General features: G+C 40.9%; 5 protein-coding genes across 7 annotated transcripts; all 5 read right to left on the reverse strand.

Moving 5' to 3' along the window:
* Nucleotides 1-42: 42 nt before the first annotated feature.
* Nucleotides 43-3,312, reverse strand: LOC139661593 (E3 ubiquitin-protein ligase TRIM21-like). Its single transcript, XM_071540079.1, has 2 exons — nucleotides 3,251-3,312; nucleotides 43-2,612 (listed from the first exon to the last, which is right to left on the reverse strand). The coding sequence occupies exon 2, from the start codon at nucleotides 2,594-2,596 to the stop codon at nucleotides 953-955; it is 1,644 nt and encodes a 547-aa protein (XP_071396180.1). The 5' UTR covers nucleotides 2,597-2,612; nucleotides 3,251-3,312; the 3' UTR covers nucleotides 43-952.
* A 1,343-nt stretch (nucleotides 3,313-4,655) lies between these two features.
* Nucleotides 4,656-8,886, reverse strand: LOC139661591 (E3 ubiquitin-protein ligase TRIM39-like). The gene is made up of 2 exons (XM_071540076.1): nucleotides 8,823-8,886; nucleotides 4,656-7,674 (listed from the first exon to the last, which is right to left on the reverse strand). Exon 2 carries the CDS (start codon nucleotides 7,670-7,672, stop codon nucleotides 6,029-6,031), a length of 1,644 nt encoding a protein of 547 aa, XP_071396177.1. The 5' UTR covers nucleotides 7,673-7,674; nucleotides 8,823-8,886; the 3' UTR covers nucleotides 4,656-6,028.
* A 2,225-nt stretch (nucleotides 8,887-11,111) lies between these two features.
* Nucleotides 11,112-12,755, reverse strand: LOC139661597 (E3 ubiquitin-protein ligase TRIM39-like). 2 transcript variants are annotated; one of them, XM_071540088.1, is made up of 2 exons: nucleotides 12,529-12,755; nucleotides 11,112-12,495 (listed from the first exon to the last, which is right to left on the reverse strand). In XM_071540088.1, exons 1-2 carry the CDS (start codon nucleotides 12,753-12,755, stop codon nucleotides 11,112-11,114), a joined length of 1,611 nt encoding a protein of 536 aa, XP_071396189.1. The 2 variants fall into 2 exon arrangements, with proteins under 2 accessions (XP_071396189.1, XP_071396188.1); XM_071540087.1 differs by having other exon boundaries at nucleotides 11,112-12,755.
* Nucleotides 12,756-18,729: 5,974 nt separating this feature from the next.
* On the reverse strand, nucleotides 18,730-25,296 carry LOC139661598 (E3 ubiquitin-protein ligase TRIM21-like). Of its 2 annotated transcripts, none has more exons than XM_071540089.1 (2): nucleotides 25,198-25,296; nucleotides 18,730-20,889 (listed from the first exon to the last, which is right to left on the reverse strand). In XM_071540089.1, exon 2 carries the CDS (start codon nucleotides 20,871-20,873, stop codon nucleotides 19,230-19,232), a length of 1,644 nt encoding a protein of 547 aa, XP_071396190.1. In that variant the 5' UTR covers nucleotides 20,874-20,889; nucleotides 25,198-25,296; the 3' UTR covers nucleotides 18,730-19,229. The 2 variants fall into 2 exon arrangements, with proteins under 2 accessions (XP_071396190.1, XP_071396191.1); XM_071540090.1 differs by lacking the exon at nucleotides 25,198-25,296 and adding an exon at nucleotides 21,528-21,595.
* On the reverse strand, nucleotides 22,827-24,928 carry LOC139661599 (E3 ubiquitin-protein ligase TRIM39-like). The gene has a single exon (XM_071540091.1). The coding sequence runs from the start codon at nucleotides 24,926-24,928 to the stop codon at nucleotides 23,288-23,290; it is 1,641 nt and encodes a 546-aa protein (XP_071396192.1). The 3' UTR covers nucleotides 22,827-23,287.
* Nucleotides 25,297-25,799: the final 503 nt, after the last annotated feature.

Below are 25,799 nucleotides of genomic sequence, written 5' to 3' on the forward strand. Positions count from 1 at the left end.
CTAGACATGTTTAAGTGATTTTAGCAATGCGTCTGATTTCCGATATCACATTACTGTGCAGAGTTATTAGATTAGAATAGATTAGATTAAACTTGAATGATCCCTACAGGGAAATCAATATTTTGCAGCAGTAAATTGTAATAGGATACATAAAAAACAAAACAGGATATAAATGAGAAAAGAGCATTAACCATTTTAACCAGAATCTGTAGTCAAATGTTTAATGTATTTAACTTTTACAGACATTGTTTTTGGAATGACAAGACATTTATTTTGCCAAGAAGTAGACAGTTATAGTGTTTTTTTGTTGTTTTATTACAATTCTTCAACACTAAAATGACTTAGGTTACCTGAAAAAACAGGAAAACATATATACTTCTGTTAAAAATCACAAGTCATCACCCTCCTTATCGTCCCCATCTTTCACCTCTCTTGGTGCCCTGGGAGGTGAAGCCACTCCCAAGAAGTTCAATCCAAACTGTGTTGTGTATTTCCCAAATGTAAGTGGAGGCTTGACTCGATCTTTTCATTAGTGCCGCCATATGATATCCAGTTAATATTTAATTATTGAATGTTTAATTTGTGTTATTGTGTTTAGATCCCTATCAATAGTCAGCATTGAGAGTCTGCCAAGGTTATGGATGTATTACATGAGGTAAGTTGGAAGGATAATGATAACCTTTGTTGAACCTTTGTTGAAATACTCCCTTGGTTTACAATTATATTTTACTGATTTGCTTGATTTTTTATATAGACAAAAGCATCCATCCAATGTATTCATCATGATTCCATTTCAATAAGCTCCTTGATCCCTGGGCGTCAATGTGCACCCCAGTCCAGACGTTCTTCTGTGAACTAGTGCAAATATTTTATTTTTTTTCACTTCCCTTGAATATGTAAGTGTGTTATCTTAATATCAATGAATCCTATCTGAGAAAAACTAATGATTAGTCTAATCTGTGTGATTGACAGGAGAGATGATCAGAGGGGCGGAGTTTTTACCACCATTATTATGATAAACACCAAAGAATGGGTAGAGCTTCTCAGTGAAGCTGCAGCCAGTAAAGGAGTAGATCACAGCTGCAGCATCTACGTCATGAAAGGAGACCAGACCCTCCTCATAATCCACAAACACCCCCACCTTCTGAGGCTTCGATTTCACAGAGAGACGGACAGGAGGGTCAGCAAGAGCTTTGTACTCATTTCCATTATTCAAGCATGCAATCCAGTAGCCATTCTTGGGACTTGCTGTGATTCCTCCCTTCCTGTTGATCGACACTCTGGCCACTCCTAAATCCCACCAAGTCTTCCCTTTAACCTGAACCTCATAGTAAAATCTTCCTGAAGAGAAGCTCTGCTTTCCTAAGACAGAGATCCAAGGAGAAAATCTCTCTGGGTTGTCTGGGAGATTCTTCTCTACATCACCATGATTCAATTGTTTCCTATCATCAGACAGGATGAGAATGGGATGTGCTGTATCAGGATCCAGAGTCACATCCACTGCATACTGCTGGACCCTCTTCAGCTCAACATCAGCACACAGCTTCTCCATCTCTTTCCTGAGAGTCTCCTCCAGCTGAGCCACAGCTCTCCTCACAGTCCCCTCATATGATGAGCGATGGACACTGACCTCTGTCCAGTCCTTGGTGTGTGGAGGAGTGTTCAGGGATGGGAAGCTTTGGAGGAGGTGGAGGTGGTCTTCAGTGCGTGAGAGCTGCTCCACCTCAGCGGTTCTCTTCATCAGCTCAGAGATTTCCTGTTCCAGCTCTTTGATGAAGCCTTCAGCCTGTTTCTCTGTTGCTTTCTGCTTCTCTTGGATGGTCTCAATGAGCTCAGCCTGGCCTCTCTCCACAGACTGCATCAGAGCGGTGAAGACCCGCACACTGTCTGCTATCTCTCTGTCTGCATCTTCCTTGCTGAGCTCTACTGAGTGTTTGATCTCCTGAATCTTCAGTCGTCTCTCCTGGATCTTCTGCTGAATTTCAGCCTCCGTCTTCCCCAGCTCAGCCATCTTTCCTTCATATCCTTCCTTCAGAGGGACAAATTGATGTAGCTTGTGGTCTGACTCAGTGCAGAACTGACAAACACACATCTGGTCCGTCTTGCAGAACAGCTCCAGCGGTCTGTCATGCTTCTTACACATCCTGCCTTCCAGGTCCTCCACAGGATCGATCAGCTTGTGTCTTTTCAGGCCCGTCATTCTCTGATGAGGCTCCAGGTGAGTCTCACAGTAAGAGACCAGACACACCAGGCAGGACTTCAGGGCCTTCAGTTTGGTCCCAGTGCAGACGTCACAGGGAACTTCTCCTGGTTTGGCACATCGTTGGTCTGAGCAGCTGCTGGCTTTCATCTGAGCTGACTTTCTGGACTGAGCAGCCATCTCGGATATTAAAGTATTGACCCGCAGCAGAGGTCTTGTGTTGAAAACCTCTTTACACATGGGACACTGGCACTGGACACTAATATCCCAGTGCTGTGTGATGCAGTTTTTGCAGAAGTTGTGTCCACATGGTATGGTGACTGGATCAGTGAACACATCCAGACAGATGGAGCACAGAAACTGCTCTTCAGATAGGAGACTGCTGGCAGCGGACATATCTAGACACCGAGACCTAAAGTGAAAGTGTGAAATAACAACATTGTTATACATAATTATTGAATACTAATAGTTTAAACAAATATTTAAGTGGGATTAAATTCAATAAAAACTTAACAATATAGCTGCATCATGGCCAGTTTTTGACAGATTCTTCATCTACTTTCAAACAAAGTAAAGGCAAGTCCAAGAAGCCTGCATACCACATTTTTTAGATATAAATTTTAGATATAAAAGGATTCAGCAGTGGTTTTGGTTGCAGGCGGACACACCCACTGCCAAAAGGTCGACACCCAGAAACGTCCCAAACATTCAGAAATAATAAAATCCAGGCAGAAGGCAGCAGGCTCTCTGCAGACACACACACTGTCTCACACTACCAATGGGCCAGAAGTCATGATTGAGTCGGATCATTTTTGGATGAGGTTATGCTATTTCAAGGGGGAAAATCCTGCTCAGTCTGCCTTTAAGTATTAGTAATAATGAAGGAGCTGATATTATTTATTATGGTTACAATGATAATGATGTTAATGCTGATAGTAATGATAATTATGAAGATTATGGGTCTAACTATAGTATATTTGTGCCTATTTAGTTGTTGCTATGTGTCCACAGTGTCTATTTGTCACAGTAAATATTATCTGCTGTACTCACCTCTAGTTCTATTTTCTTTGGAGAGAAACAGAGAGACTTTTCTCGACTGCAGCAATGTTGTCGTTCTGAGTTACTTTCACTTTCTATTCCGCAATGTGACGTTGAAACTCTCCTCTGCTTCCAGTGTTGCTCCGCCTTTTACTGCAGTTACATTACTAATGTTTTGTTGCCAAATTCAGTTTTGATCATGATTACAATAACATACATTTGACAGAAGATACATTTAATTCATATCTCTCGTTTGAATCATAGTTTAAAACTCACTGCCGCCCAAATTGTCACCCAGTTTGACACTAAATGTCCCATTAGGGGCGGCGGGTGGCTTTCTTTCTTGTTGCCTAATTCAGTTTTAAAGAAGACACTGATGATGATGTAGTATGGAAACGTTTGTCTCTGTGTTTTTACACTTTTTCGCGGCACCAAGCATGGCTAAATAAATACCATTAAAGGAATTTGCCTCAGACTTTCTGAAGCTCAACTAAACCCAATCTGATCTGATTCAGTTTTAGACATGATTGTAGTGACATTCCTTTGGCAGAAGATCAATTTAATTCACATCTTTCATTTCCCAGCTGTCATCACAGCATCAGTCTGCTGTATTGTCGTCAGTCTTCCTGTGCAGCTGTTCATACAGCAGCACACACCTGAACTCTGTCTTCATCACATCTTCATCATTACAGTGTGAGTGTGTGTGTTGTTGCTTCTTTGATTTGTCGTTCATTCAGAGTGTGATCCTCCTCTCCCAGTGTGTGTGATTCAGGTTTTACACAAGTTGTGTGAATTGTTGAGCCCATCCAGACAGAAAGAACAGAGGAACTGCTCTCTCAACAGCAGACTGCTGACAGAGGACATTTCTGTCACCATCACTTATCATATTCTATAGAGGGCTTTCAGCTGGTGGATGCTGCCCTCTGGCGGCCATATTGGAGGTCCACAGCTCATGGCGATAATGGCTGACAACAGCTGATTGTATTTCTAATCTTATGATTTGGCGTCTCATCAGTGTGGAATAGACCAGATTCATTTCTGTGCTCTAACTGCCAATTACCTTTAGAACAATAACATTTTTCAAGCTTTGATATCAGTCAAATGTTAAATAATTTAAGCATTCTGGTAAATAGCAGTCATGTAACCATACAAGTGTATTCCATTTGTTTTTATTCATTAAAAAAAAAACAATCTTTAAATGTGAGGAACAAATTGCAGAATTACTTCTTATTCATAAACTGCTCTTCAGTAATTGTGTCAACACAAAAAGCTCAAAATATGTAAAATGATCTGACAATAATAACACATTTTTAATTCATGACTAAACATGTTTAAGTGATTTTAGCTTCTGATTTCTGATATGACAGTTATTAGATTAGACTAGATTAGATTAAACTTGAATGAGTCCTGTGGGGAAATTGATCATTTGCAACAGTAAATTGTAATAGCATACATTAAAAAACAAGATATAAATGAGAAAAGAGCATTAACCATTTTAACTAGAATCTGTACTCAAAAGTTTATTGTATTTAACTTTAACAAACATTGGGGTTTTTTTTTATGACAATACATTTTACCAAGAAGTAGAAAGTTATAGTGTTTTTTTGTGGTTATATTTAGATTCAGCATTAAAAAAAACATTTTTAGTTATCTAAAAAAAACCAAAGTATGTATAGCTGCAGCCTGGAGCACCTCCAGAAGCCCCTGGCGTGCCTATCCATCATCTATTTACATATCAATTTGGGACCATTTCATGATAAGACAACACTAACACTAGCACACACTAACAACAATAACACATATTACTATTATTATTATTGTTTTTAGGTTTTGTATTATTCACTGATGTAATTAACAGAAAGAACGAAACAATATATTGAAAACAAAACAAAGTTTCTATACCCACCCATCCTATCTCCCTAGTATTACGTAACCAATATCAACTGATAAACAAAGTACAGACAGTGTGCGGGAATCTCTTTCTATGTTCCGCCGACTTCCCAGTCCTCTCCTATGCACCTGTCTCTCTGTATAGGTGTGCGAAGAACCACAGTTTCCTTATACAGTAGGCTACAAGCACAATCAATAGCAAGAAACTAGGTTTCAAGTTGTCACAAAATTGTACGGTGATGTGGGAATATGGATAACCCACTCCGGATTATGGTTCACAATATATAGGCCTGGCAGGACATAATCAATGGATATGTGGCCCTAGCAGTGTATTTTAAGTTATGTGGCTTGGCTGAGAAGCATGTGTTGGTAATGATGATCCCACATGAGGAACCTAAGAAAAGGTTCACCCATCATCACCCATCTACCTAATATCACAAATTGCACTTTTGATAGACAAAAAAGGATTCACAATGGCATCAGTTTAAAATATTTTAAAGCAATCAAAACTCAACCCTAAACGTAATTATTAAAAGGGTGTTGTCAAATCCAGTCACGATTTAACATAAACTCTATGTTTGTCGTCGATGTTACATTTGGTGTTAAATACATCTGAAAACTGTTGGACTCAAGCAAATCTTTGTGAAATGCCATACTCACTTCCATCGTAGCTTACACTTTCCTTGAGCTAACGAAGCATGCTACAGTCGAGCAGTGCTCTAAATGGAAGCTAATGTCAGTCTCTGTTGCTGTCGTTGTCAGCCCTCTCATTTGGAGCTCAGGGCTGTAGCTATACCCTACTCAAAAAAACAGGAAAAGATATATTCTACACTTGAATATGTAAATGTGTTATCTTAAATATCAATGATCCTATTTGAGAAAAAAAACCAAATGATTAGTCTAATCTGTGTGACTGACAGGAGAGATGATCAGAGGGCCGAAGTTTTTACCACCATCATTAAGACTGGGACTGAAGTATGGGTAGAGTTTCTCAGTGAAGGTGCAGCCAGTAAAGGAGTAGATAAGAGCTGCAGCATCTACGTCATAAAAGGAGACCAGACCCTCCTCATAATCCACAAACACCCCCACCTTCTGAGGCTTCGTTTTCACAGAGAGGAGGACAGGAGGGTCAGCACGTGCTTTGTACTCATTTCCATTCCTCAAACATACAGTCCAGTAGCCATTCTTGGGACTCAGTGTGATTTGTCTCTTCCTGTTGATCGACCCTTTGGCCACTCCTAAACCCCACTCAGTCTTCCCTTTAACCTGAACCTCATAGTAAAACCTTCCTGAAGAGAAGCTCTGCTTTCCTAAAACACTGACATAAACATAAAATCTCTCTGGGTTGTCTGGGAGATTCTTCCTTACATCACCAAGTATTACTTGATTCCCATCATCAGACAGGATGAGAGCGGGATGTGCTGTATCAGGATCCAGAGTCACATCCACTGCATACTGCTGGACCCTCTTCAGCTCAACATCAACACTCAGCTTCTCCATCTCTTTCCTGAGAGTTTCCTCCAGCTGAGCCACAGCTCTCCTCACAGTCCCCACACATGATGAGCGATGGACACTGACCTCTGTCCAGTCCTTGGTGTGTGGAGGAGTGTTCAGGGATGGGAAGCTTTGGAGGAGGTGGAGGTGGTCTTCAGTGCGTGAGAGCTGCTCCACCTCAGCGGTTCTCTTCATCAGCTCAGAGATTTCCTGTTCCAGCTCTTTGATGAAGCCTTCAGCCTGTTTCTCTGTTGTTTTCTGCTTCTCTTGGATCGTCTCAATGAGCTCAGCCTGGCCTCTCTCCACAGACTGCATCAGAGCGGTGAAGACCCGCACACTGTCTGCTATCTCTCTGTCTGCATCTTCCTTGCTGAGCTCTACTGAGTGTTTGATCTCCTGAATCTTCAGTCGTCTCGCCTGGATCTTCTGCTGAATTTTAGCCTCTGTCTTCCCCAGCTCAAACTTCTTTCTTTCATATCCTTTCTTTAAAGAGACAATTTGATGTGACTTGTGGTCTAACTCAGTACAGAACTGACAAACACACATCTGGTCCGTCTTGCAGAACAGCTCCAGCGGTCTGTCATGCTTCTTACACATCCTGCCTTCCAGGTCCTCCACAGGATCGATCAGCTTGTGTCTTTTCAGGCCCGTCATTCTCTGATGAGGCTCCAGGTGAGTCTCACAGTAGGAGGCCAGACACACCAGGCAGGACTTCAGGGCCTTCAGTTTGGTCCCAGTGCAGACGTCACAGGGAACTTCTACTGGTTTGGCACATCGTTGGTCTGGGCAGCTGCTGGCTTTCATCTGAGCTGACTTTCTGAACTGAGCAGCCATCTCAGATATGAAAGTATTGACATGCAGCTCAGGTCTTGTGTTGAAAAGCTTTTTACACATGGGACACTGGCACTGGACACTAATATCCCAGTGCTGTGTGATGCAGTTTTTGCAGAAGTTGTGTCCACATGGTATGGCGACTGGATCAGTGAACACATCCAGACAGATGGAGCACAGAAACTGCTCTTCAGATAGGAGACTGCTGGCAGCGGACATATCTAGACACCGAGACCCAAAGTGAAAGTGTGAAATAACAACATTGTTATACAGAATTATTGAATAATAATAGCTTAAACAAATATTTAGGTTTGATTACATTAAATAAAAACTTAAATATATAGCTGCATCATGGCCATTTTGGCTGATTCTTCATCTACTTTCAAACAAAGTAAAGGCAAGTCCAAGAAGCCTGCATACCACATTTGTAAGATATAAAATTTTAGATATAAAAGGATTCAGCAGTGGTTTTGGTTGCAGGCGGACACACCCACTGCCAAAAGGTTGACGCCCAGAAACATACCAAACATTCAGAAATAATAAAATCCAGGCAGAAGGCAGCAGGCTCTCTGCAGACACACACACTGTCACACACTACCAATGGGCCAGAAGTCATGATTGAGTCGGATCATTTTTGGATGAGTTTATGCTATTTCAAGGGGGAAATCCTGCTCAATATGCCTTTATTAGAATAATGCTGATAGTAATAATAATTATGAAGATTATGGGTCTAACTATAGTATATTTGTCCCTATCTGGTTGTTGGTATGTGGCCACAGTTTGTCTATTGTGTTTCTTTTTATTGCAAAACAGACACACACACATTTTACATTAATTCACAAGGAAAGACAGCACAAGAATACAAGGAATGAAACATGTTGCATCAACACTGTCTATTGTATTTCTTTACATTATGTGTATTGTTATCTTGCTTTGCAGTGCTTTTAGTTTTCTGACAAACATTTTCTGTGTTTCTCTCTACCAGATGATCCAGCCTGTATTTCCCTCTGGGTCTCGATGGCTATATAGGTAAGGCCTCACCTGTGTTCAGCTGACGGCCTGATGAAGACCATGCTGCTCCAAACATGTTGGCTTTTTTAATCTTCCTGTTGGTTTAGCCATGCTGATAAAGGCTCTTTAAATTACTGGACACTCCTTAGCTCTCATCTTTTTCTCTTTAGGACTAGCTGAAACGCCAGTGGAGTCTCTTTTTGGACTTCTTTTTCTCTACTAATAGCGAAAATCATTTTGACAAAGTTATATTGCGCTTCACTGAAATCTTGCCGGTACAAACTGAATAACGGCAAGTTTTGAAGTTTGTGTTATCGCTCTCTGTTTAAACACAGTAAATATTATCTGCGGTACTCACCTCTAGTTCTATTTTCTTTGGAGAGAAACAGAGAGACTTTTCTCGACTGCAGCAATGTGGTCGTTTTGAGTTACTTTCACTTTCTATTCCGCAATGTGACGTTGAAACTCTCCTCTGTTTCCAGAGTCGCTCCGCCTTTTACTGCAGTTACATTACTAATGTTTTGTTGCCAAATTCAGTTTTGATCATGATTACAGTAACATACATTTGACAGAAGATACATTTAATTCAAATCTCCCGTTTGAATTATAGTTTAAAACTCACTGCCGCCCAAATTGTCACCCAGTTTGACACTAAATGTCCCATTAGCGGCGGCGGGTGGCTTTCTTTCTTGTTGCCTAATTCAGTTTTAAAGAAGACACTGATGATGATGTAGTATGGAAACGTTTGTCTCTATGTTTTTACACTTTTTTGCGGCACCAAGCATGGCTAAATAAATACCATTAAAGGAATTTGCCTCAGACTTTCTGCAGTTCAACTAAACCCAATCTGATCTGATTCAGTTTTAGACATGATTGTAGTGACATTCCTTTGGCACAAGATCAATTTAATTCACATCTTTCATTTCCCAGTTGTCATCACAGCATCAGTCTGCTGTATTGTCGCCAGTCTTCCTGTGCAGCTGTTCATACAGCAGCACACACCTGAACTCTGTCTTCATCACATCTTCATCATCACAGTGTGAGTGTGTGTGTTGTTGCTTCTTTGATTTGTCGTTCATTCAGAGTGTGATCCTCCTCTCCCAGTGTGTGTGATTCACGTTTTACACAAATTGTGTGAATTGTTGAGCCCATCCAGACAGAAAGAACAGAGGAACTGCTCTCTCAACAGCAGACTGCTGACAGAGGACATTTCTGTCACCATCACTTATCATATTCTATAGAGGGCTTTCAGCTGGTGGATGCTGCCCTCTGGCGGCCATATTGGAGGTCCACAGCTCATGGCAACAATGGCTGACAACAGCTGATTGTATTTCTAATCTTATGTTTTGGCGTCTCATCAGTGTGGAATAGACCAGATTCATTTCTGTGCTCTAACTGCCAATTACCTTTAGAACAATAACATTTTTCAAGCTTTGATATCAGTCAAATGTTAAATAATTTAAGCATTCTGGTAAATAGCAGTCACGTAACCATACAAGTGTGTGTCACGGGAAGGTGTGGTGAGGAGCCAAATGCAGACAGGCAAATGCAGAAAGCTTTTCTGAAGCTTGAAACTTTAATAATGAACTAAGGCAGAGTACAAATCAGGAAGACCAAAAAGCAAAAATGCAACAGGCTGGCAAACAAGGGAAGACAAAAAACCCAACCTGGCTGGCAACAAGATATCCACAGGAAAAACAGATGACAAGGCAGGTTACACTGGGAAGCACAACAGGAACAGAGCAGGTAACAAAACAGACAAACCGACAAAGACTACAGGGAACCAAGACAAGATACACATACAGACTGATTACACACATGAGGGACAGCTGGCTGGTAGGGGAAAGTCCGGGAGGTGATTGGTGGAAAGCAGGCTGTGAAGGGGGAACAAGGTAGCAGGGCTAATGGGCTGATGGAAGACAGGTGTGGTGGAAGCAGGAGGGGGGAAACAGGTGAAGAGGGGAAGTCCGAGGACCTCTGGAGGCTGGCAGGAGGATGGCAGGACTGGGGAGTGAAGGGAGAGACAGACCAGGACCAGGGGCAGAACACGCAGACAGGGGCAGACCATGACAGTGTGTTCCATTTGTTTTTATTCATTCAAAATAAAAATAAAAACATCTTTAAATGTGAGAAACAAACTGCAGAATTACTCATTAGTCAGTAACTGCTCTTCAGTAATTGTGTCAACATACAATGTTCAGAATATGTACAATGATCTGACAATAATAACACATTTTTAATTGATCACCAAGACATGTTTAATTGATTTTAGCAAATGCTTCTGATTTCCGATATGACATTACTGTGCAGACTTATTAGATTAGAATAGGTTAGATTAAACTTAAAAGATCCCTGTGGAGAAATTAATCTTTTGCAGCAGTAAATTGTAATAGGATAAAATAACCATTTTAACCAGAACCTGTAGTCAAAAGTTTACTGTATTTAACTTTAACATTGTTATTATGACAAGACATTCATTTTGCCAAGAAATAAAACCATTTTTTTTGTTGTTTTATTACAATTCTCCAACATTAAAATGACTTAGGTTACCTGAAAAAACTACGGAAACATATATACTTCCCTTGAATATATACATTACGTATCTTAAATATCAATAAATCCTATCTGAGAAAAACTAATGATTAGTCTAATCTGTGTGACTGACAGGAGAGATGATCAGAGGGCCGGAGTTTTTACCACCATTATTAACACAGGGACTGAAGAATGGGTAGAGTTTCTCAGTGAAGGTGCAGCCAGTAAAGGAGTAGATAAGAGCTGCAGCATTTACGTCATAAAAGGAGACCAGACCCTCCTCATAATCCACAAACACCCCCACCTTCTGAGGCTTTGATTTCACAGAGAGGAGGACAGCAGGGCCAGCAAAAGCTTTGTACTCATTTTCATTACTCAGCCATACAGTCCAGTAGCCATTCTTGGGACTCACTGTGATTAGTCCCTTCCTCTTGATCGACCCTCTGGCCACTCCTAAACCCCACCAAGTCTTCTCTTTAACCTGAACCTCATAGTAAAATCTTCCTGAAGAGAAGCTCTGCTTTCCTAAGACGCAGGGATAAACAGAAAATCTCTCTGGGTTGTCTGGGAGATTCTTCTTTACATCACCATGATGTACTTGTTTCCCATCATCAGACAGGATGAGATCAGGATGTACTGTATCAGGATCCAGAGTCACATCCACTGCATACTGCTGGACCCTCTTCAGCTCAACATCAGCACACAGCTTCTCCATCTCTTTCCTGAGAGTCTCCTCCAGCTGAGTCACAGCTCTCCTCACAGTCCCCTCATATGATGAGCGATGGACACTGACCTCAGTCCAGTCCTTGGTGTGTGGAGGAGTGTTCAGGGATGGGAAGCTTTGGAGGAGGTGGAGGTGGTCTTCAGTGCGTGAGAGCTGCTCCACCTCAGCGGTTCTCTTCATCAGCTCAGAGATTTCCTGTTCCAGCTCTTTGATGAAGCCTTCAGCCTGTTTCTCTGTTGTTTTCTGCTTCTCTTGGATCGTCTCAATGAGCTCAGCCTGGCCTCTCTCCACAGACTGCATCAGAGCAGTGAAGACCCGCACACTGTCTGCTATCTCTCTGTCTGCGTCTTCCTTGCTGAGCTCTACTGAGTGTTTGATCTCCTGAATCTTCAGTCGTCTCTCCTGGATCTTCTGCTGAATTTCAGCCTCCGTCTTCCCCAGCTCATCCTTCTTTCCTTCACATCCTTCCTTCAGAGGGACAAAGTGATGTGACTTGTGGTCTGACTCAGTGCAGAACTGACAAACACACATCTGGTCCGTCTTGCAGAACAGCTCCAGCGGTCTGTCATGCTTCTTACACATCCTGCCTTCCAGGTTCTCCACAGGATCGATCAGCTTGTGTCTTTTCAGACCTAAGATTCTCTGATGAGGCTCCAGGTGAGTCTCACAGTAGGAGGCCAGACACACCAGGCAAGACTTCAGGGCCTTCAGTTTGGTCCCAGTGCAGACGTCACAGGGAATTTCTACTGGTTTGGCACATCGTTGGTCTGGGCAGCTGCTGGCTTTCATCTGAGCTAACTTTCTGAACTGAGCAGCCATCTCAGATATGAAAGTATTGACATGCAGCTCAGGTCTGCTGTAGAAAAGCTTATTACACATGGGACACTGGCACTTGCCATTAATATCCCAGTGCTGTGTGATACAGTTTTTGCAGAAGTTGTGTCCACATGGTATGGTGACTGGATCAGTGAACACATCCAGACATATGGAGCACAGAAACTGCTCTTCAGATAGGAGACTGCTGGCAGCGGACATATCTAGACACTGAGACCTAAAGTGAAAGTGTGAAATAACAACATTGTTATACAACTCTTCAATGATAATAGCTTTAAAAAAAAAAAGTACATTATTGGAACAATAGCACACATAAAACCAGGACTGCAAGCAGTCATGGACAGGCCTGGCCAGATGTAGCGTTAAGAGTAAAAAGAGAGTTACAGCAAACAAAGCGCATTTACTCAGCATCACCCAGGACTACAACTCTAAACCTTTGACACCAAGGGCAAGTCATGATCTTGTTGAGCTATCTGTTGGTGGTTTGAAGAGAGGAGGCGTCACCTTATGACTGAGGCAACCGGCAGGGTGCATGATAAGATCTGTCCATCCATATTAATGCAGATTTGAAACTAGTGTAAAATATTCAATTTTCAAGATAAAATTCTGAGAATTTACGTAATTTTCGAATAGTCATTAAATTATAAAAAAAAATCAAATAGTTTATGCCACTATCGTCTTGTCTTAAAAAGTATATTTTCATAGCTTGCTAGTAGTAAATAGCTATGGCTTGATTAGCCCCGAACCGGTCCTTCTCTCGTTTTAACGTTGAAACAAGAGAAGGATTATTACTTACTATTGATTAGCCCCGAACCGGTCAATCAAGCCATAGCTATGTAGCCGGACTAGGTAGCTGGCTTAGCTAGCTAGCTTTATGCTAACATCTGCCTAGCTTGCTAGTTAGCCTGGCTAACTAATGTCAATATGGCTAGTCCAAGACCGAGCCTAGTTCCAACTGTTCGTGCGGGGAGGAATGGTTGAATAGTTCCCAGTGAATATTGAATAGTATTTTTGCTTGAAATGCCCATCCCTAATCTAGACAACATAGAGATGTCTGTCAGAAGCAAAATACCCATTCATTTTTTGCATACACATGGTCACGTGATGCGCCATTTAGAGAGTTATGGAGCTATGGAGTGAGCCAGCTCAAACGAGTAGCAGCTGCGTCTGGAAAACTAGCATAGTTGGGAAAAAAAGGCTAAGGTACAAGACTGTGTACATCTGGGTGTTAGAGGGTAAAGAAACTACTCATTTTGTATTTGTGTTGTGATTTTTGCATTTGTGTTTTCCGTTAATGCGCTTGTGTTTTCGAATTTGCAAAGCGTTTTGGATATGCAGTTCGTTCGACACGTCTCGGCCACCGTAGCTTTCTCCCGATGAAGGTTACATGTCCCACAAGAGGTAGGTAGCAAGTTTACTAGTTTAACAAGTTTACTCGCTTGCTTCATCTAAATAATTTTTTTCAGGGATGGGAGGGGGAGAGCGGCGCTTTCAAACACCGAGGGAGGAGACGAGCTAGTTTTAAAAAAGGAAAAGCTACTGAATAGGTCAGGAGGAGCTAGTACGATCGGGCCCGAAATTAGAAAAGAGGGTACAACTTTAATATATGGTGCTGAATTTCTCATTTTATGGTTGATCTGATTTTGTATTTATTTTTTATCACTTTACCTTCAGCTATTTTGTTAGAATATGAACGCTGTGTCCTTACTATTTTTTCATGTTTTAAGTAAAAAGTAAAATAACTGAACCTAGCACTGTGTGCAAACTTGACCATTATGTTTATACATTTAAACTTAAGCATTGAAAATGTGTGGTGGTTATGTCGTTTTAACTTGGAAATATGCAGAACGACTTCACTTCTGTATATGGTGCTCAAAGGCCGAAATTACTGGACAGTGTCTGGTAAACTGCTTGCAAAAGTCCATCACCACAACATGGATCAACATGGATTCGCTGGGGCTTTTTCCACAGGACATGGTAAGTTATCGGTTATAGGCATGAAGTTACTGTGAAACTACTGGGGAAGGTTTGCTTTAGGTGCTCACCTGGTGAACTTACATGGTAGCTGCAGTGAAATAACAGAAAATGATTTGACATTTTGAAAAAGAACCACATGGATTCTTCCCATAAACCTCATTAATGTCCTGTAAGGACCAGGTAGGTACTGATAATTACATGATACCTTCTGTTATAACTCTGATTACCTCTGAGGTTCTTCACTGGGAAATTATCCAAATGTCCTGTAAGGCCCGGGTAGTAGTTGATAATTATAAGGTCGGTACTGATAATACTAAAATAAACTGAGTGATACCTCCTGGGAGATGTAACTGTAACTACTGTCTAACCCTGACTAATGCGCACTAACCACCAGGTAACTTCTGCTCTAAGTTCTACTTGCATTCTCTTGCAATATCTGAAAGATGCCCAGTTCTTTCAGAACTGTAATATAAAGTTGTACCGAAAAAAGGTGAAATGGATTGGATTGGTTACAGGGTCTGAAATCGCTTATTGCAGGTTTAACGTTGATAGTGATGATAATTATGAAGATTATGGGTCTAAGTAGGCTATTTTGTGCCTTTCTGTTTACTAGCATGCAGCCATGGTATTTCTATTGTGTTTCTTTTTTTCCTTGCAAAACAAGACACACACACATTATAGGCTACATTAATTCACAAGGAAAGACAGCACAAGAATACAAGGAATGAAACATGTTGCATCAACACTGTCTATTGTATTTCTTTATATTCATGTGTTTCTCTCTCTGTGCCATTATGTTTTTTGTTTGCTATCTTGCTTTGCAGTGCTTTTAGTTTTTTGACAAACATTTTCTGTGTTTCTCTCTACCAGATGATCCAGCCTCTATTTCCCTCTGGGTCTCGATGGCTATATAGGTAAGGCCTCACCTGTGTTCAGCTGACGGCCTGATGAAGACCATGCTGCTCCAAACATGTTGGCTTTTTTTAATCTTCCTGTTGGTTTAGCCATGCTGATAAAGGCTTTTTAAATTACTGGACACTCCTTAGCTCTCCCTCACGCTAAGACTGCCTGAAACGCCAGTTGAGTCTCTTTTTGGACTTCTTTTTCTCTACTAATATCGAAAATAATTTTGACAGTTAGGCCTATATTGCGCTTCATTGAAATCTTGCCGGTACAAACTGAACACAGGAGGTTTTCAAGTTTGTGTTATCGCTCTCTGTTTAAACACAGTAAATATTATCTGATGTACTCACCTCTAGTTCTGTTTTCTTTGGAGAAAGACGCGGAGAGACTTCTCCTCTCGACTGCAGCAATGTTGTCGTTTCGAGGCTTGTGTGCCGTCAGTTTAAATACGGATAACACTTCCGGTCCGTTTTTTTCAGAATAAAAGCGCAATTTCTACAAATCCGCTAAACTCAAATATCTTTTGTTTTTTTTGTTTTCTTTGCTCAAGAAAGTTAAGCAACAAAATGTAACTATACTTCAATATAGGCTAGCAGTTATAATGAAAGGTGACCTGTGTCGTGTTTAATCTGTGTAGCCTATGTAGTCCAGAAATGCCAAATCTCTGTCCAAGTGTTGAGGGGATCTTTCAACTAAATCATTACAACGGTTATTATCATGGAAAAACATTGTATAGATTGTATAGTTGCATTTTGCTACTTGAGCATTTGTTTTTTGTACAAATGTATTTTTTTGTCAATATTTGAGTATTGTGGATTTGTAGAAACTACGCTTTTATTCTGAAAAACATTGACCGCAAGTTTTAGTTTCGTTTAGGCTGGCGGAAATGTGTTACACTCCAGTTTGGGCGTTTTGCCTTCAAAATAAAAGCGCGATATTTTAAACATGTATAAATACTGTTTTAAACCAACTTTGCATTTAATCGTCAAATTCACTGACACTGTACAGTTTACCTTTCATTGTAACTGAACAAGTTCTATGTCAAAACACTCCTGCAGACTGTACTTTCACTACACTAACATTTAGGTCCAAGCTGTTTAAGAAAAATCATGGCAGGCCCTCAAAGTCAGCCATACTCGAACACTGTGACATTTGTAGAATAAAGTATCTAAGACCCACATTCGAAACACACACAATAGTCTCAAGTCAAGTCTTTTTCACATTGTAAAATTTTTATTGTACTGGTTTCTTATACTAATACTTAGTAGTAGCAAAGTTGCAAAGTGCAAAAGAAGGGTAGATGTGTCTTGGTCCATCAGGATGTTAGTGTGTAGAACTTGTGCTGTTACAATGAAAGGTAACTTTCAACTAAATGATTACAACAATTCTTATCTGTCTATAGACAATACAATATGAAAGAAGTGAAGGGGACTGAATTAATTTCAAGGCATAGTATGCAATACAAAGAAGTGTCTTTCAGGTTTGTGGTTGGTTCACATTGCCTCAAAATATAGTTTTAATTTATAAGATGAGGTAGAAGAGCAACTTGTTGCAGTCATCATACAGTACGGCTCTACTGCTACATACTGTGCTACTCCAGTTAATATGATGTAGGGCTGTAGGCTATATCATGCTTGTTTTTAGTTCATTCCTCCATATTAACTTGAAAATGTGGGTAAATTCTAGAATCACAAAGTAGAAGTTGGGTGATTTTAGCAGAGTATTCTATTTAATCACAGCTAGGCAAAGGCAGGTATTTATACATTCATGAACATTTACATGTCCAATTACCAAATCAATGACTCCACCTAAACACATGCAGACACACCCCTCTAGCTCAAGTAGCTGCTAAGAGCTTGGCCACACAGCCCAACTGCTTCATTTACAATTCATTTCATGCATTCATTTACAAACATGAGTGGTGACAGTGGCTTAATCTGTCTGATTTTGACCTGCTATGACCCAGGGTGCAGAGAGTGAAAGTCCAGGTCTGCAGGAGTGTTTTGACATAGAACGTGTGCAGTTACAATGAAAGGTGAACTGTACAGTGTCCACTTTATTCTACAAATGTCACAGTGTTCGAGTGTGGCTGACTTTTCTCAAACCACTTGGCTCCAAATGTTAGTGTGTAGTGAAAGTAGCCTACAGGTCTGCAGGAGTGTTTTCACATAGAACTTGCGTAACGCGTCTCGCTGGCGGCACACAAGCCCTCTGTTTCCATCACTCCGCCTTTGAATGCAGTTAGATTAGTAGGATGTTTTGGTGCACAATCAATTTTGATCATGATTACAGTAACATACTTTTGACAGAAGATACGTTTAATTCATATCATTCGTTTAAATTAGAGTTTAAAACTCACTGTCAAATTGTCACCCAGTTTGACACTAAATGTCCCATTAGAGGCGGCTTTCTTTCTTGTTGCCTAATTCAGTTTTAAAGAAGACACTGATGATGATGTAGTATGGAAACGTTTGTCTCTATGTTTTTACACTTTTTTGCGGCACCAAGCATGGCTAAATAAATACCATTAAAGGATTTTGCCTCAGACTTTCTGCAGCTCAACTAAACCCAATCTGATCTGAGTCAGTTTTAGTGACATTCCTTTGGCACAAGATCAATTTAATTCACAATTTCCCAGTTGTCATCACAGCATCAGTCTGCTGTATTGTCGTCAGTCTTCCTGTGCAGCTGTTCATACAGCAGCACACACCTGAACTCTGTCTTCATCACATCTTCATCATTACAGTGTGAGTGTGTGTTGTTGCTTCTTTGATTTGTCGTTCATTCAGAGTGTGATCCTCCTCTCCCAGTGTGTGTGATTCAGGTTTTACACAAGTTGTGTGAATTGTTGAGCCCATCCAGACAGAAAGAACAGAGGAACTGCTCTCTCAACAGCAGACTGCTGACAGAGGACATTTCTGTCACCATCACTTATCATATTCTATAGAGGGCTTTCAGCTGGTGGATGCTGCCCTCTGGCGGCCATATTGGAGGTCCACAGCTCATGGCAACAATGGCTGACAACAGCTGATTGTATTTCTAATCTTCTGATTTGGCGTCTCATCAGTGTGGAATAGACCAGATTCATTTCTGTGCTCTAACTGCCAATTACCTTTAGAACAATAACATTTTTCAAGTTTTGATATCAGTCAAATGTTAAATAATTTAAGCATTCTGGTAAATAGCAGCCATGTGACCATACAAGTGTGTTCCATTTGTTTTTATTCATTCAAAAAAAATCTTTAAATGTGAGAAACAAATTGCAGAATTACTTCTTATTCATAAACTGCTCTTCAGTAATTGTGTCAGAATAAAATTTTCAGAATATGTACAATGATCTGACAATAATGACATGATTTTTAATTGATCACCTAGACATGTTTAATTGATTTTAGCAAACGCTTCTGATTTCCGATATGACATTACTGTGCAGAGTTATTAGATTAGAATAGGTTAGATTAAACTTTAATGATCCCTGTGGCGAAATTAATCTTTTGCAGCAGTAAATTGTAATAGGATACATAAAAAAGGATATAAATGAGAAAAGAGCATTAACCATTTTAACCAGAATCTGTAGTCAAAAGTTTACCGTATTTAACTTTAACATTGTTTCTTTATGACAAGACATTCATTTTGCCAAGAAATAGAACGTTTTTGTTGTTTTACTACAATTCTCCAACATTAAAATGACTTAGGTTACCTAAAAAGTAGGAAAACATATATACTTCCCTTGAATATATAAATGTCTTATCTTAAATATCAATTAATCCTATCTGAGAAAAACTAATGATTTGTCTAATCTGTGTGATTGACAGGAGAGATGATCAGAGGGCCGGAGGTTTCACCACCATTATTACGATAAAGACCAAAGAATGGGTAGAGTTTCTCAGTGAAGCTGCAGCCAGTAAAGGAGTAGATCAGAGCTGCAGCATCTACGTCATGAAAGGAGACCAGACCCTCCTCATAATCCACAAACACCCCCACCTTCTGAGGCTTCGATTTCAGAGAGAGGAGGACAGCAGGGTCAGCAAGAGCTGTGTACTCATTTCCATTACTCAGCCATACAGTCCAGTAGCCTTTCTTGAGACTCATTGTGATTCTTTTCTTCCTGTTGATCGACCCTTTGGCCACTCCTAAACCCCAGTCAGTCTTCCCTTTAACCTGAACCTCGTAGTAAAATCTTCCTGAAGAGAAGCTCTGCTTTCCTAAGACAATGGCATACACAGAAAATCTCTCTGGGTTGTCTGGGAGATTCTTCCTTACATCACCACGATTTACTTGTTTCCCATCATCAGACAGGATGAGAATGGGATGTGCTGTATCAGGATCCAGAGTCACATCCACTGCAGACTGCTGGACGCTCTTCAGCTCAACATCAACACTCAGCTTCTCCTTCTCTTTCCTGAGAGTCTCCTCCAGCTGAGCCACAGCTCTCCTCACAGTCCCCCCACATGATGAGCGATGGACACTGACCTCTGTCCAGTCCTTGGTGTGTGGAGGAGTGTTCAGGGATGGGAAGCTTTGGAGGAGGTGGAGGTGGTCTTCAGTGTGTGAGAGCTGCTCCACCTCAGCGGTTCTCTTCATCAGCTCAGAGATTTCCTGTTCCAGCTCTTTGATGAAGCCTTCAGCCTGTTTCTCTGTTGTTTTCTGCTTCTCTTGGATCGTCTCAATGAGCTCAGCCTGGCCTCTCTCCACAGACTGCATCAGAGCGGTGAAGACCCGCACACTGTCTGCTATCTCTCTGTCTGCATCTTCCTTGCTGAGCTCTACTGAGTGTTTGATTTCCTGAATCTTCAGTCGTCTCTCCTGGATCTTCTGCTGAATTTCAGCCTCCGTCTTCCCCAGCTCAGCCTTCTTTCCTTCATATCCTTCCTTCAGAGGGACAAAGTGATGTGACTTGTGGTCTGACTCAGTGCAGAACTGACAAACACACATCTGGTCCGTCTTGCAGAACAGCTCCAGCGGTCTGTCATGCTTCTTACACATCCTGCCTTCCAGGTCCTCCACAGGATCGATCAGCTTGTGTCTTTTCAGGCCCGTCATTCTCTGATGAGGCTCCAGGTGAGTCTCACAGTAGGAGGCCAGACACACCAGGCAGGACTTCAGGGCCTTCAGTTTGGTCCCAGTGCAGACGTCACAGGGAACTTCTCCTGGTTTGGCACATCGTTGGTCTGAGCAGCTGCTGGCTTTCATCTGAGCTGACTTTCTGAACTGAGCAGCCATCTCGGATATTAAAGTATTGACCCGCAGCAGAGGTCTTGTGTTGAAAACCTCTTTACACATGGGACACTGGCACTGGACACTAATATCCCAGTGCTGTGTGATGCAGTTTTTGCAGAAGTTGTGTCCACATGGTATGGCGACTGGATCAGTGAACACATCCAGACAGATGGAGCACAGAAACTGCTCTTCAGATAGGAGACTGCTGGCAGCGGACATATCTAGACACCGAGACCTAAAGTGAAAGTGTGAAATAACAACATTGTTATACATAATTATTGAATACTAATAGTTTAAACAAATATTTAAGTGGGATTAAATTCAATAAAAACTTAAAAATATAGCTGCATCATGGCCAGTTTTTGACAGATTCTTCATCTACTTTCAAACAAAGTAAAGGCAAGTCCAAGATGCCTGCATACCACATTTTTTAGATATAAATTTTAGATATAAAAGGATTCAGCAGTGGTTTTGGTTGCAGGCGGACACACCCACTGCCAAAAGGTCGACACCCAGAAACGTCCCAAACATTCAGAAATAATAAAATCCAGGCAGAAGGCAGCAGGCTCTCTGCAGACACACACACTGTCTCACACTACCAATGGGCCAGAAGTCATGATTGAGTCGGATCATTTTTGGATGAGGTTATGCTATTTCAAGGGGGAAAATCCTGCTCAGTCTGCCTTTAAGTATTAGTAATAATGAAGGAGCTGATATTATTTATTATGGTTACAATGATAATGATGTTAATGCTGATAGTAATGATAATTATGAAGATTATGGGTCTAACTATAGTATATTTGTGCCTATTTAGTTGTTGCTATGTGTCCACAGTGTCTATTTGTCACAGTAAATATTATCTGCTGTACTCACCTCTAGTTCTATTTTCTTTGGAGAGAAACAGAGAGACTTTTCTCGACTGCAGCAATGTTGTCGTTCTGAGTTACTTTCACTTTCTATTCCGCAATGTGACGTTGAAACTCTCCTCTGCTTCCAGTGTTGCTCCGCCTTTTACTGCAGTTACATTACTAATGTTTTGTTGCCAAATTCAGTTTTGATCATGATTACAATAACATACATTTGACAGAAGATACATTTAATTCATATCTCTCGTTTGAATCATAGTTTAAAACTCACTGCCGCCCAAATTGTCACCCAGTTTGACAATAAATGTCCCATTAGGGGCGGCGGGTGGCTTTCTTTCTTGTTGCCTAATTCAGTTTTAAAGAAGACACTGATGATGATGTAGTGTGGAAACGTTTGTCTCTGTGTTTTTACACTTTTTCGCGGCACCAAGCATGGCTAAATAAATACCATTAAAGGAATTTGCCTCAGACTTTCTGCAGCTCAACTAAACCCAATCTGATCTAATTCAGTTTTAGACATGATTGTAGTGACATTCCTTTGGCACAAGATCAATTTAATTCACATCTTTCATTTCCCAGTTGTCATCACAGCATCAGTCTGCTGTATTGTCGTCAGTCTTCCTGTGCAGCTGTTCATACAGCAGCACACACCTGAACTCTGTCTTCATCACATCTTCATCATTACAGTGTGAGTGTGTGTGTTGTTGCTTCTTTGATTTGTCGTTCATTCAGAGTGTGATCCTCCTCTCCCAGTGTGTGTGATTCAGGTTTTACACAAGTTGTGTGAATTGTTGAGCCCATCCAGACAGAAAGAACAGAGGAACTGCTCTCTCAACAGCAGACTGCTGACAGAGGACATTTCTGTCACCATCACTTATCATATTCTATAGAGGGCTTTCAGCTGGTGGATGCTGCCCTCTGGCGGCCATATTGGAGGTCCACAGCTCATGGCGACAATGGCTGACAACAGCTGATTGTATTTCTAATCTTCTGATTTGGCGTCTCATCAGTATGGAATAGACCAGATTCATTTCTGTGCTCTAACTGCCAATTACCTTTAGAACAATAACATTTTTCAAGCTTTGATATCAGTCAAATGTTAAATAATTTAAGCATTCTGGTAAATAGCAGTCATGTAACCATACAAGTGTGTTCCATTTGTTTTTATTCATTAAAAAAAAACAATCTTTAAATGTGAGGAACAAATTGCAGAATTACTTCTTATTCATAAACTGTTCTTCAGTAATTGTGTCAACATACAAAGCTCAGAATATGTACAATGATCTGACAATAACACATTTAAACTGTATCACCTAGACATGTTTAAGTGATTTTAGCAAATGCTTCTAATTTCCGATATGACATTATTGTGCAGAGTTATTATATTACAAATGATTAGATCAAAGTTTAATGATCCCTGTGGGGAAATTAATCTTTTGCAGCAGTAAATTGTAATAGGATACATAAAGAAAGAGGATATGAATGAGAAAAGAGCATTAACCATTTTAACCAGGATCTAAACTGTTACTGTATTTAACTTTAAAAAACATTGTTTTTTATGACATATATTTTGCAAAGAAGAAAGTTCTTAATTGTTTTTGTTGTTTTATTACATTTCTTCATCATTAAAATGACTTAAGTTACCTTAAAAAAAGGGATCACATATACATTTCCCTTGAATTTGTAAATGTTTTATTTTAAATATCAATGAATCCTATCTAATGATTAATGACTAATGACTAATGAAAAACTAATGATTAATGATGTCTAATCTGTGTGACTGACAGGAGAGATGATCAGAGGGGCGGAGTTTTTACCACCATCATTATGATAAACACCAAAGAATGGGTAGAGTTTCTCAGTGAAGGTGCAGCCAGTAAAGGAGTAGATAAGAGCTGCAGCATCTACGTCATGAAAGGAGACCAGACCCTCCTCATAATCCACAAACACCCCCACCTTCTGAGGCTTTGATTTCACAGAGAGGAGGACAGGAGGGTCAGCAGGAACTCTGTACTTATTTCCTTTTGTCATCACTACAATCCAGCAGCCATTCTTGGGACTCGGACTGATTCCTCCCTTCCTGTTGATCGACCCTGCGGCCACTCCTAAATCCCACCAAGTCTTCCCTTTAACCTGAACCTCGTAGTAAAATCTTCCTGAAGAGAAGCTCTGCTTTCCTAAGACACAGGTCCAAGGAGAAAATCTCTCTGGGTTGTCTGGGAGATTCTTCTCTACATCACCATGATTTACTTGTCTCCCATCATCAGACAGGATGAGATAGGGATGTGCTGTATCAGGATCCAGAGTCACAGCCACTGCATACTGCTGGACCCTCTTCAGCTCAGCCTCAAGCAGTTTCTCCTTCTCTTTCCTGAGAGTCTCCTCCAGCTGAGCCACAGCTCTCCTCACAGTCCCCTCATATGATGAGCGATGGACACTGACCTCTGTCCAGTCCTTGGTGTGTGGAGGAGTGTTCAGGGATGGGAAGCTTTGGAGGAGGTGGAGGTGGTCTTCAGTGCGTGAGAGCTGCTCCACCTCAGCGGTTCTCTTCATCAGCTCAGAGATTTCCTGTTCCAGCTCTTTGATGAAGCCTTCAGCCTGTTTCTCTGTTGTTTTCTGCTTCTCTTGGATCGTCTCAATGAGCTCAGCCTGGCCTTTCTCCACAGACTGCATCAGAGCGGTGAAGACCTGCACACTGTCTGCTATCTCTCTGTCTGCATCTTCCTTGCTGAGCTCTACTGAGTGTTTGATCTCCTGAATCTTCAGTCGTCTCTCCTGGATCTTCTGCTGAATTTCAGCCTCCGTCTTCCCCAGCTCAGCCTTCTTTCCTTCATATCCTTCTTCCATAGGAACAATTTGATGTGGCTTATGGTCTAAAACAGTGCAGAGCAGACAAACACACATCTGGTCCGTCCTGCAGAACAGCTCCAGCGGTCTGTCATGCTTCTTACACATCCTGCCTTCCAGGTTCTCCACAGGATTGATCAGCTTGTGTCTTTTCAGACCCGTCATTCTCTGATGAGGCTCCAGGTGAGTCTCACAGTAGGAGACCAGACACACCAGGCAGGACTTCAGGGCCTTCAGTTTGGTCCCAGTGCAGACGTCACAGGGAACTTCTCCTGGTTTGGCACATCTTTGGTCTGGGCAGCTGCTGGCTTTCATCTGAGCTGACTTTCTGAACTGAGCAGCCATCTCAGATATGAAAGTATTGACATGCAGCTCAGGTCTTCTGTAAAAAAGGTTTTTACACATAGGACACTGGCACGGGACATTAATATCCCAGTGCTGTGTGATACAGTTTTTGCAGAAGTTGTGTCCACATGGTATGGTGACTGGATCAGTGAACACATCCAGACAGATGGAGCACAGAAACTGCTCTTCAGACAGGAGACTGCTGGCAGCGGACATATCTAGACACTGAGACCAAAAGTGAAAGTGTGAAATGTCAACATTTCATTACATAATTCTTAAATATTTGTATACAAAATATCAACGTTAGATTATTGGAATATTAGCAAAAGTAATTTTGAGTTATATAGTGAAATTGCACTTCATTGAAAACTTCATTTGACAACTGTCAGTGTATAATGAACACAGGGAAACATCCTATGTGGATACAGCTCAATTATGTGTCACTGCTCTCTGTTTAAACAGTAAATATTATCTGCTGTACTCACCTGTTTACGTCTAAGACTCGGCTGTATTGTTGAGAAAGGCCTGATGAACCCAGTTTTACTTTTCTTTGGAGAGAAAGAGAGACACTTTTCTTGACTGCAGCAGTGCTGTCGCTCTGAGTTACTTTCAGGTTTCACTTCAGCAATGTGACGCTGAAACATTCCTGTCATTCCAGTTTTGCTCCGCCTCTTACTACAGGTAAACTGGTAATGCCTTGTTGCCTGAATCATTTTTGGACATGATTATCCAGATTATCCTCCAGACTAGACTACTTATTATATTAGTAGTATTGTTTTGTGAAATATCTACTGTGAGCTAGTTTGTACACAATAGACCTTTTTCACAAACATGGCTGCCATACTTCCGCAGGGTATAGCTTGGTTCTCACCTTTGCCAGCAATGTTAAAAAGCCAACTTTCTGTCGCTCATATGTAACTGTCTGTGATCACAAATTTTGTTTTCAACATAATGTATAACACAATACAGGTGTTGTCATTGACATATTATTCTGTTTCTGTTGTCAGAGTTGTCAGAAATGTTGTTGTGTTTTGTGAAATGTTAATTTGTTTTGTGAAATATTGTGAAATGTTGTCATGTTTTGTGA

Source organism: Centroberyx affinis, unplaced genomic scaffold, assembly GCF_046629955.1.
Source record: "Centroberyx affinis isolate AG114_WGS23_722 - 3 ecotype Tasmania unplaced genomic scaffold, CSIRO-AGI_Caff_v1 ptg003561l_1, whole genome shotgun sequence".
NCBI lineage: Eukaryota > Metazoa > Chordata > Actinopteri > Beryciformes > Berycidae > Centroberyx > Centroberyx affinis.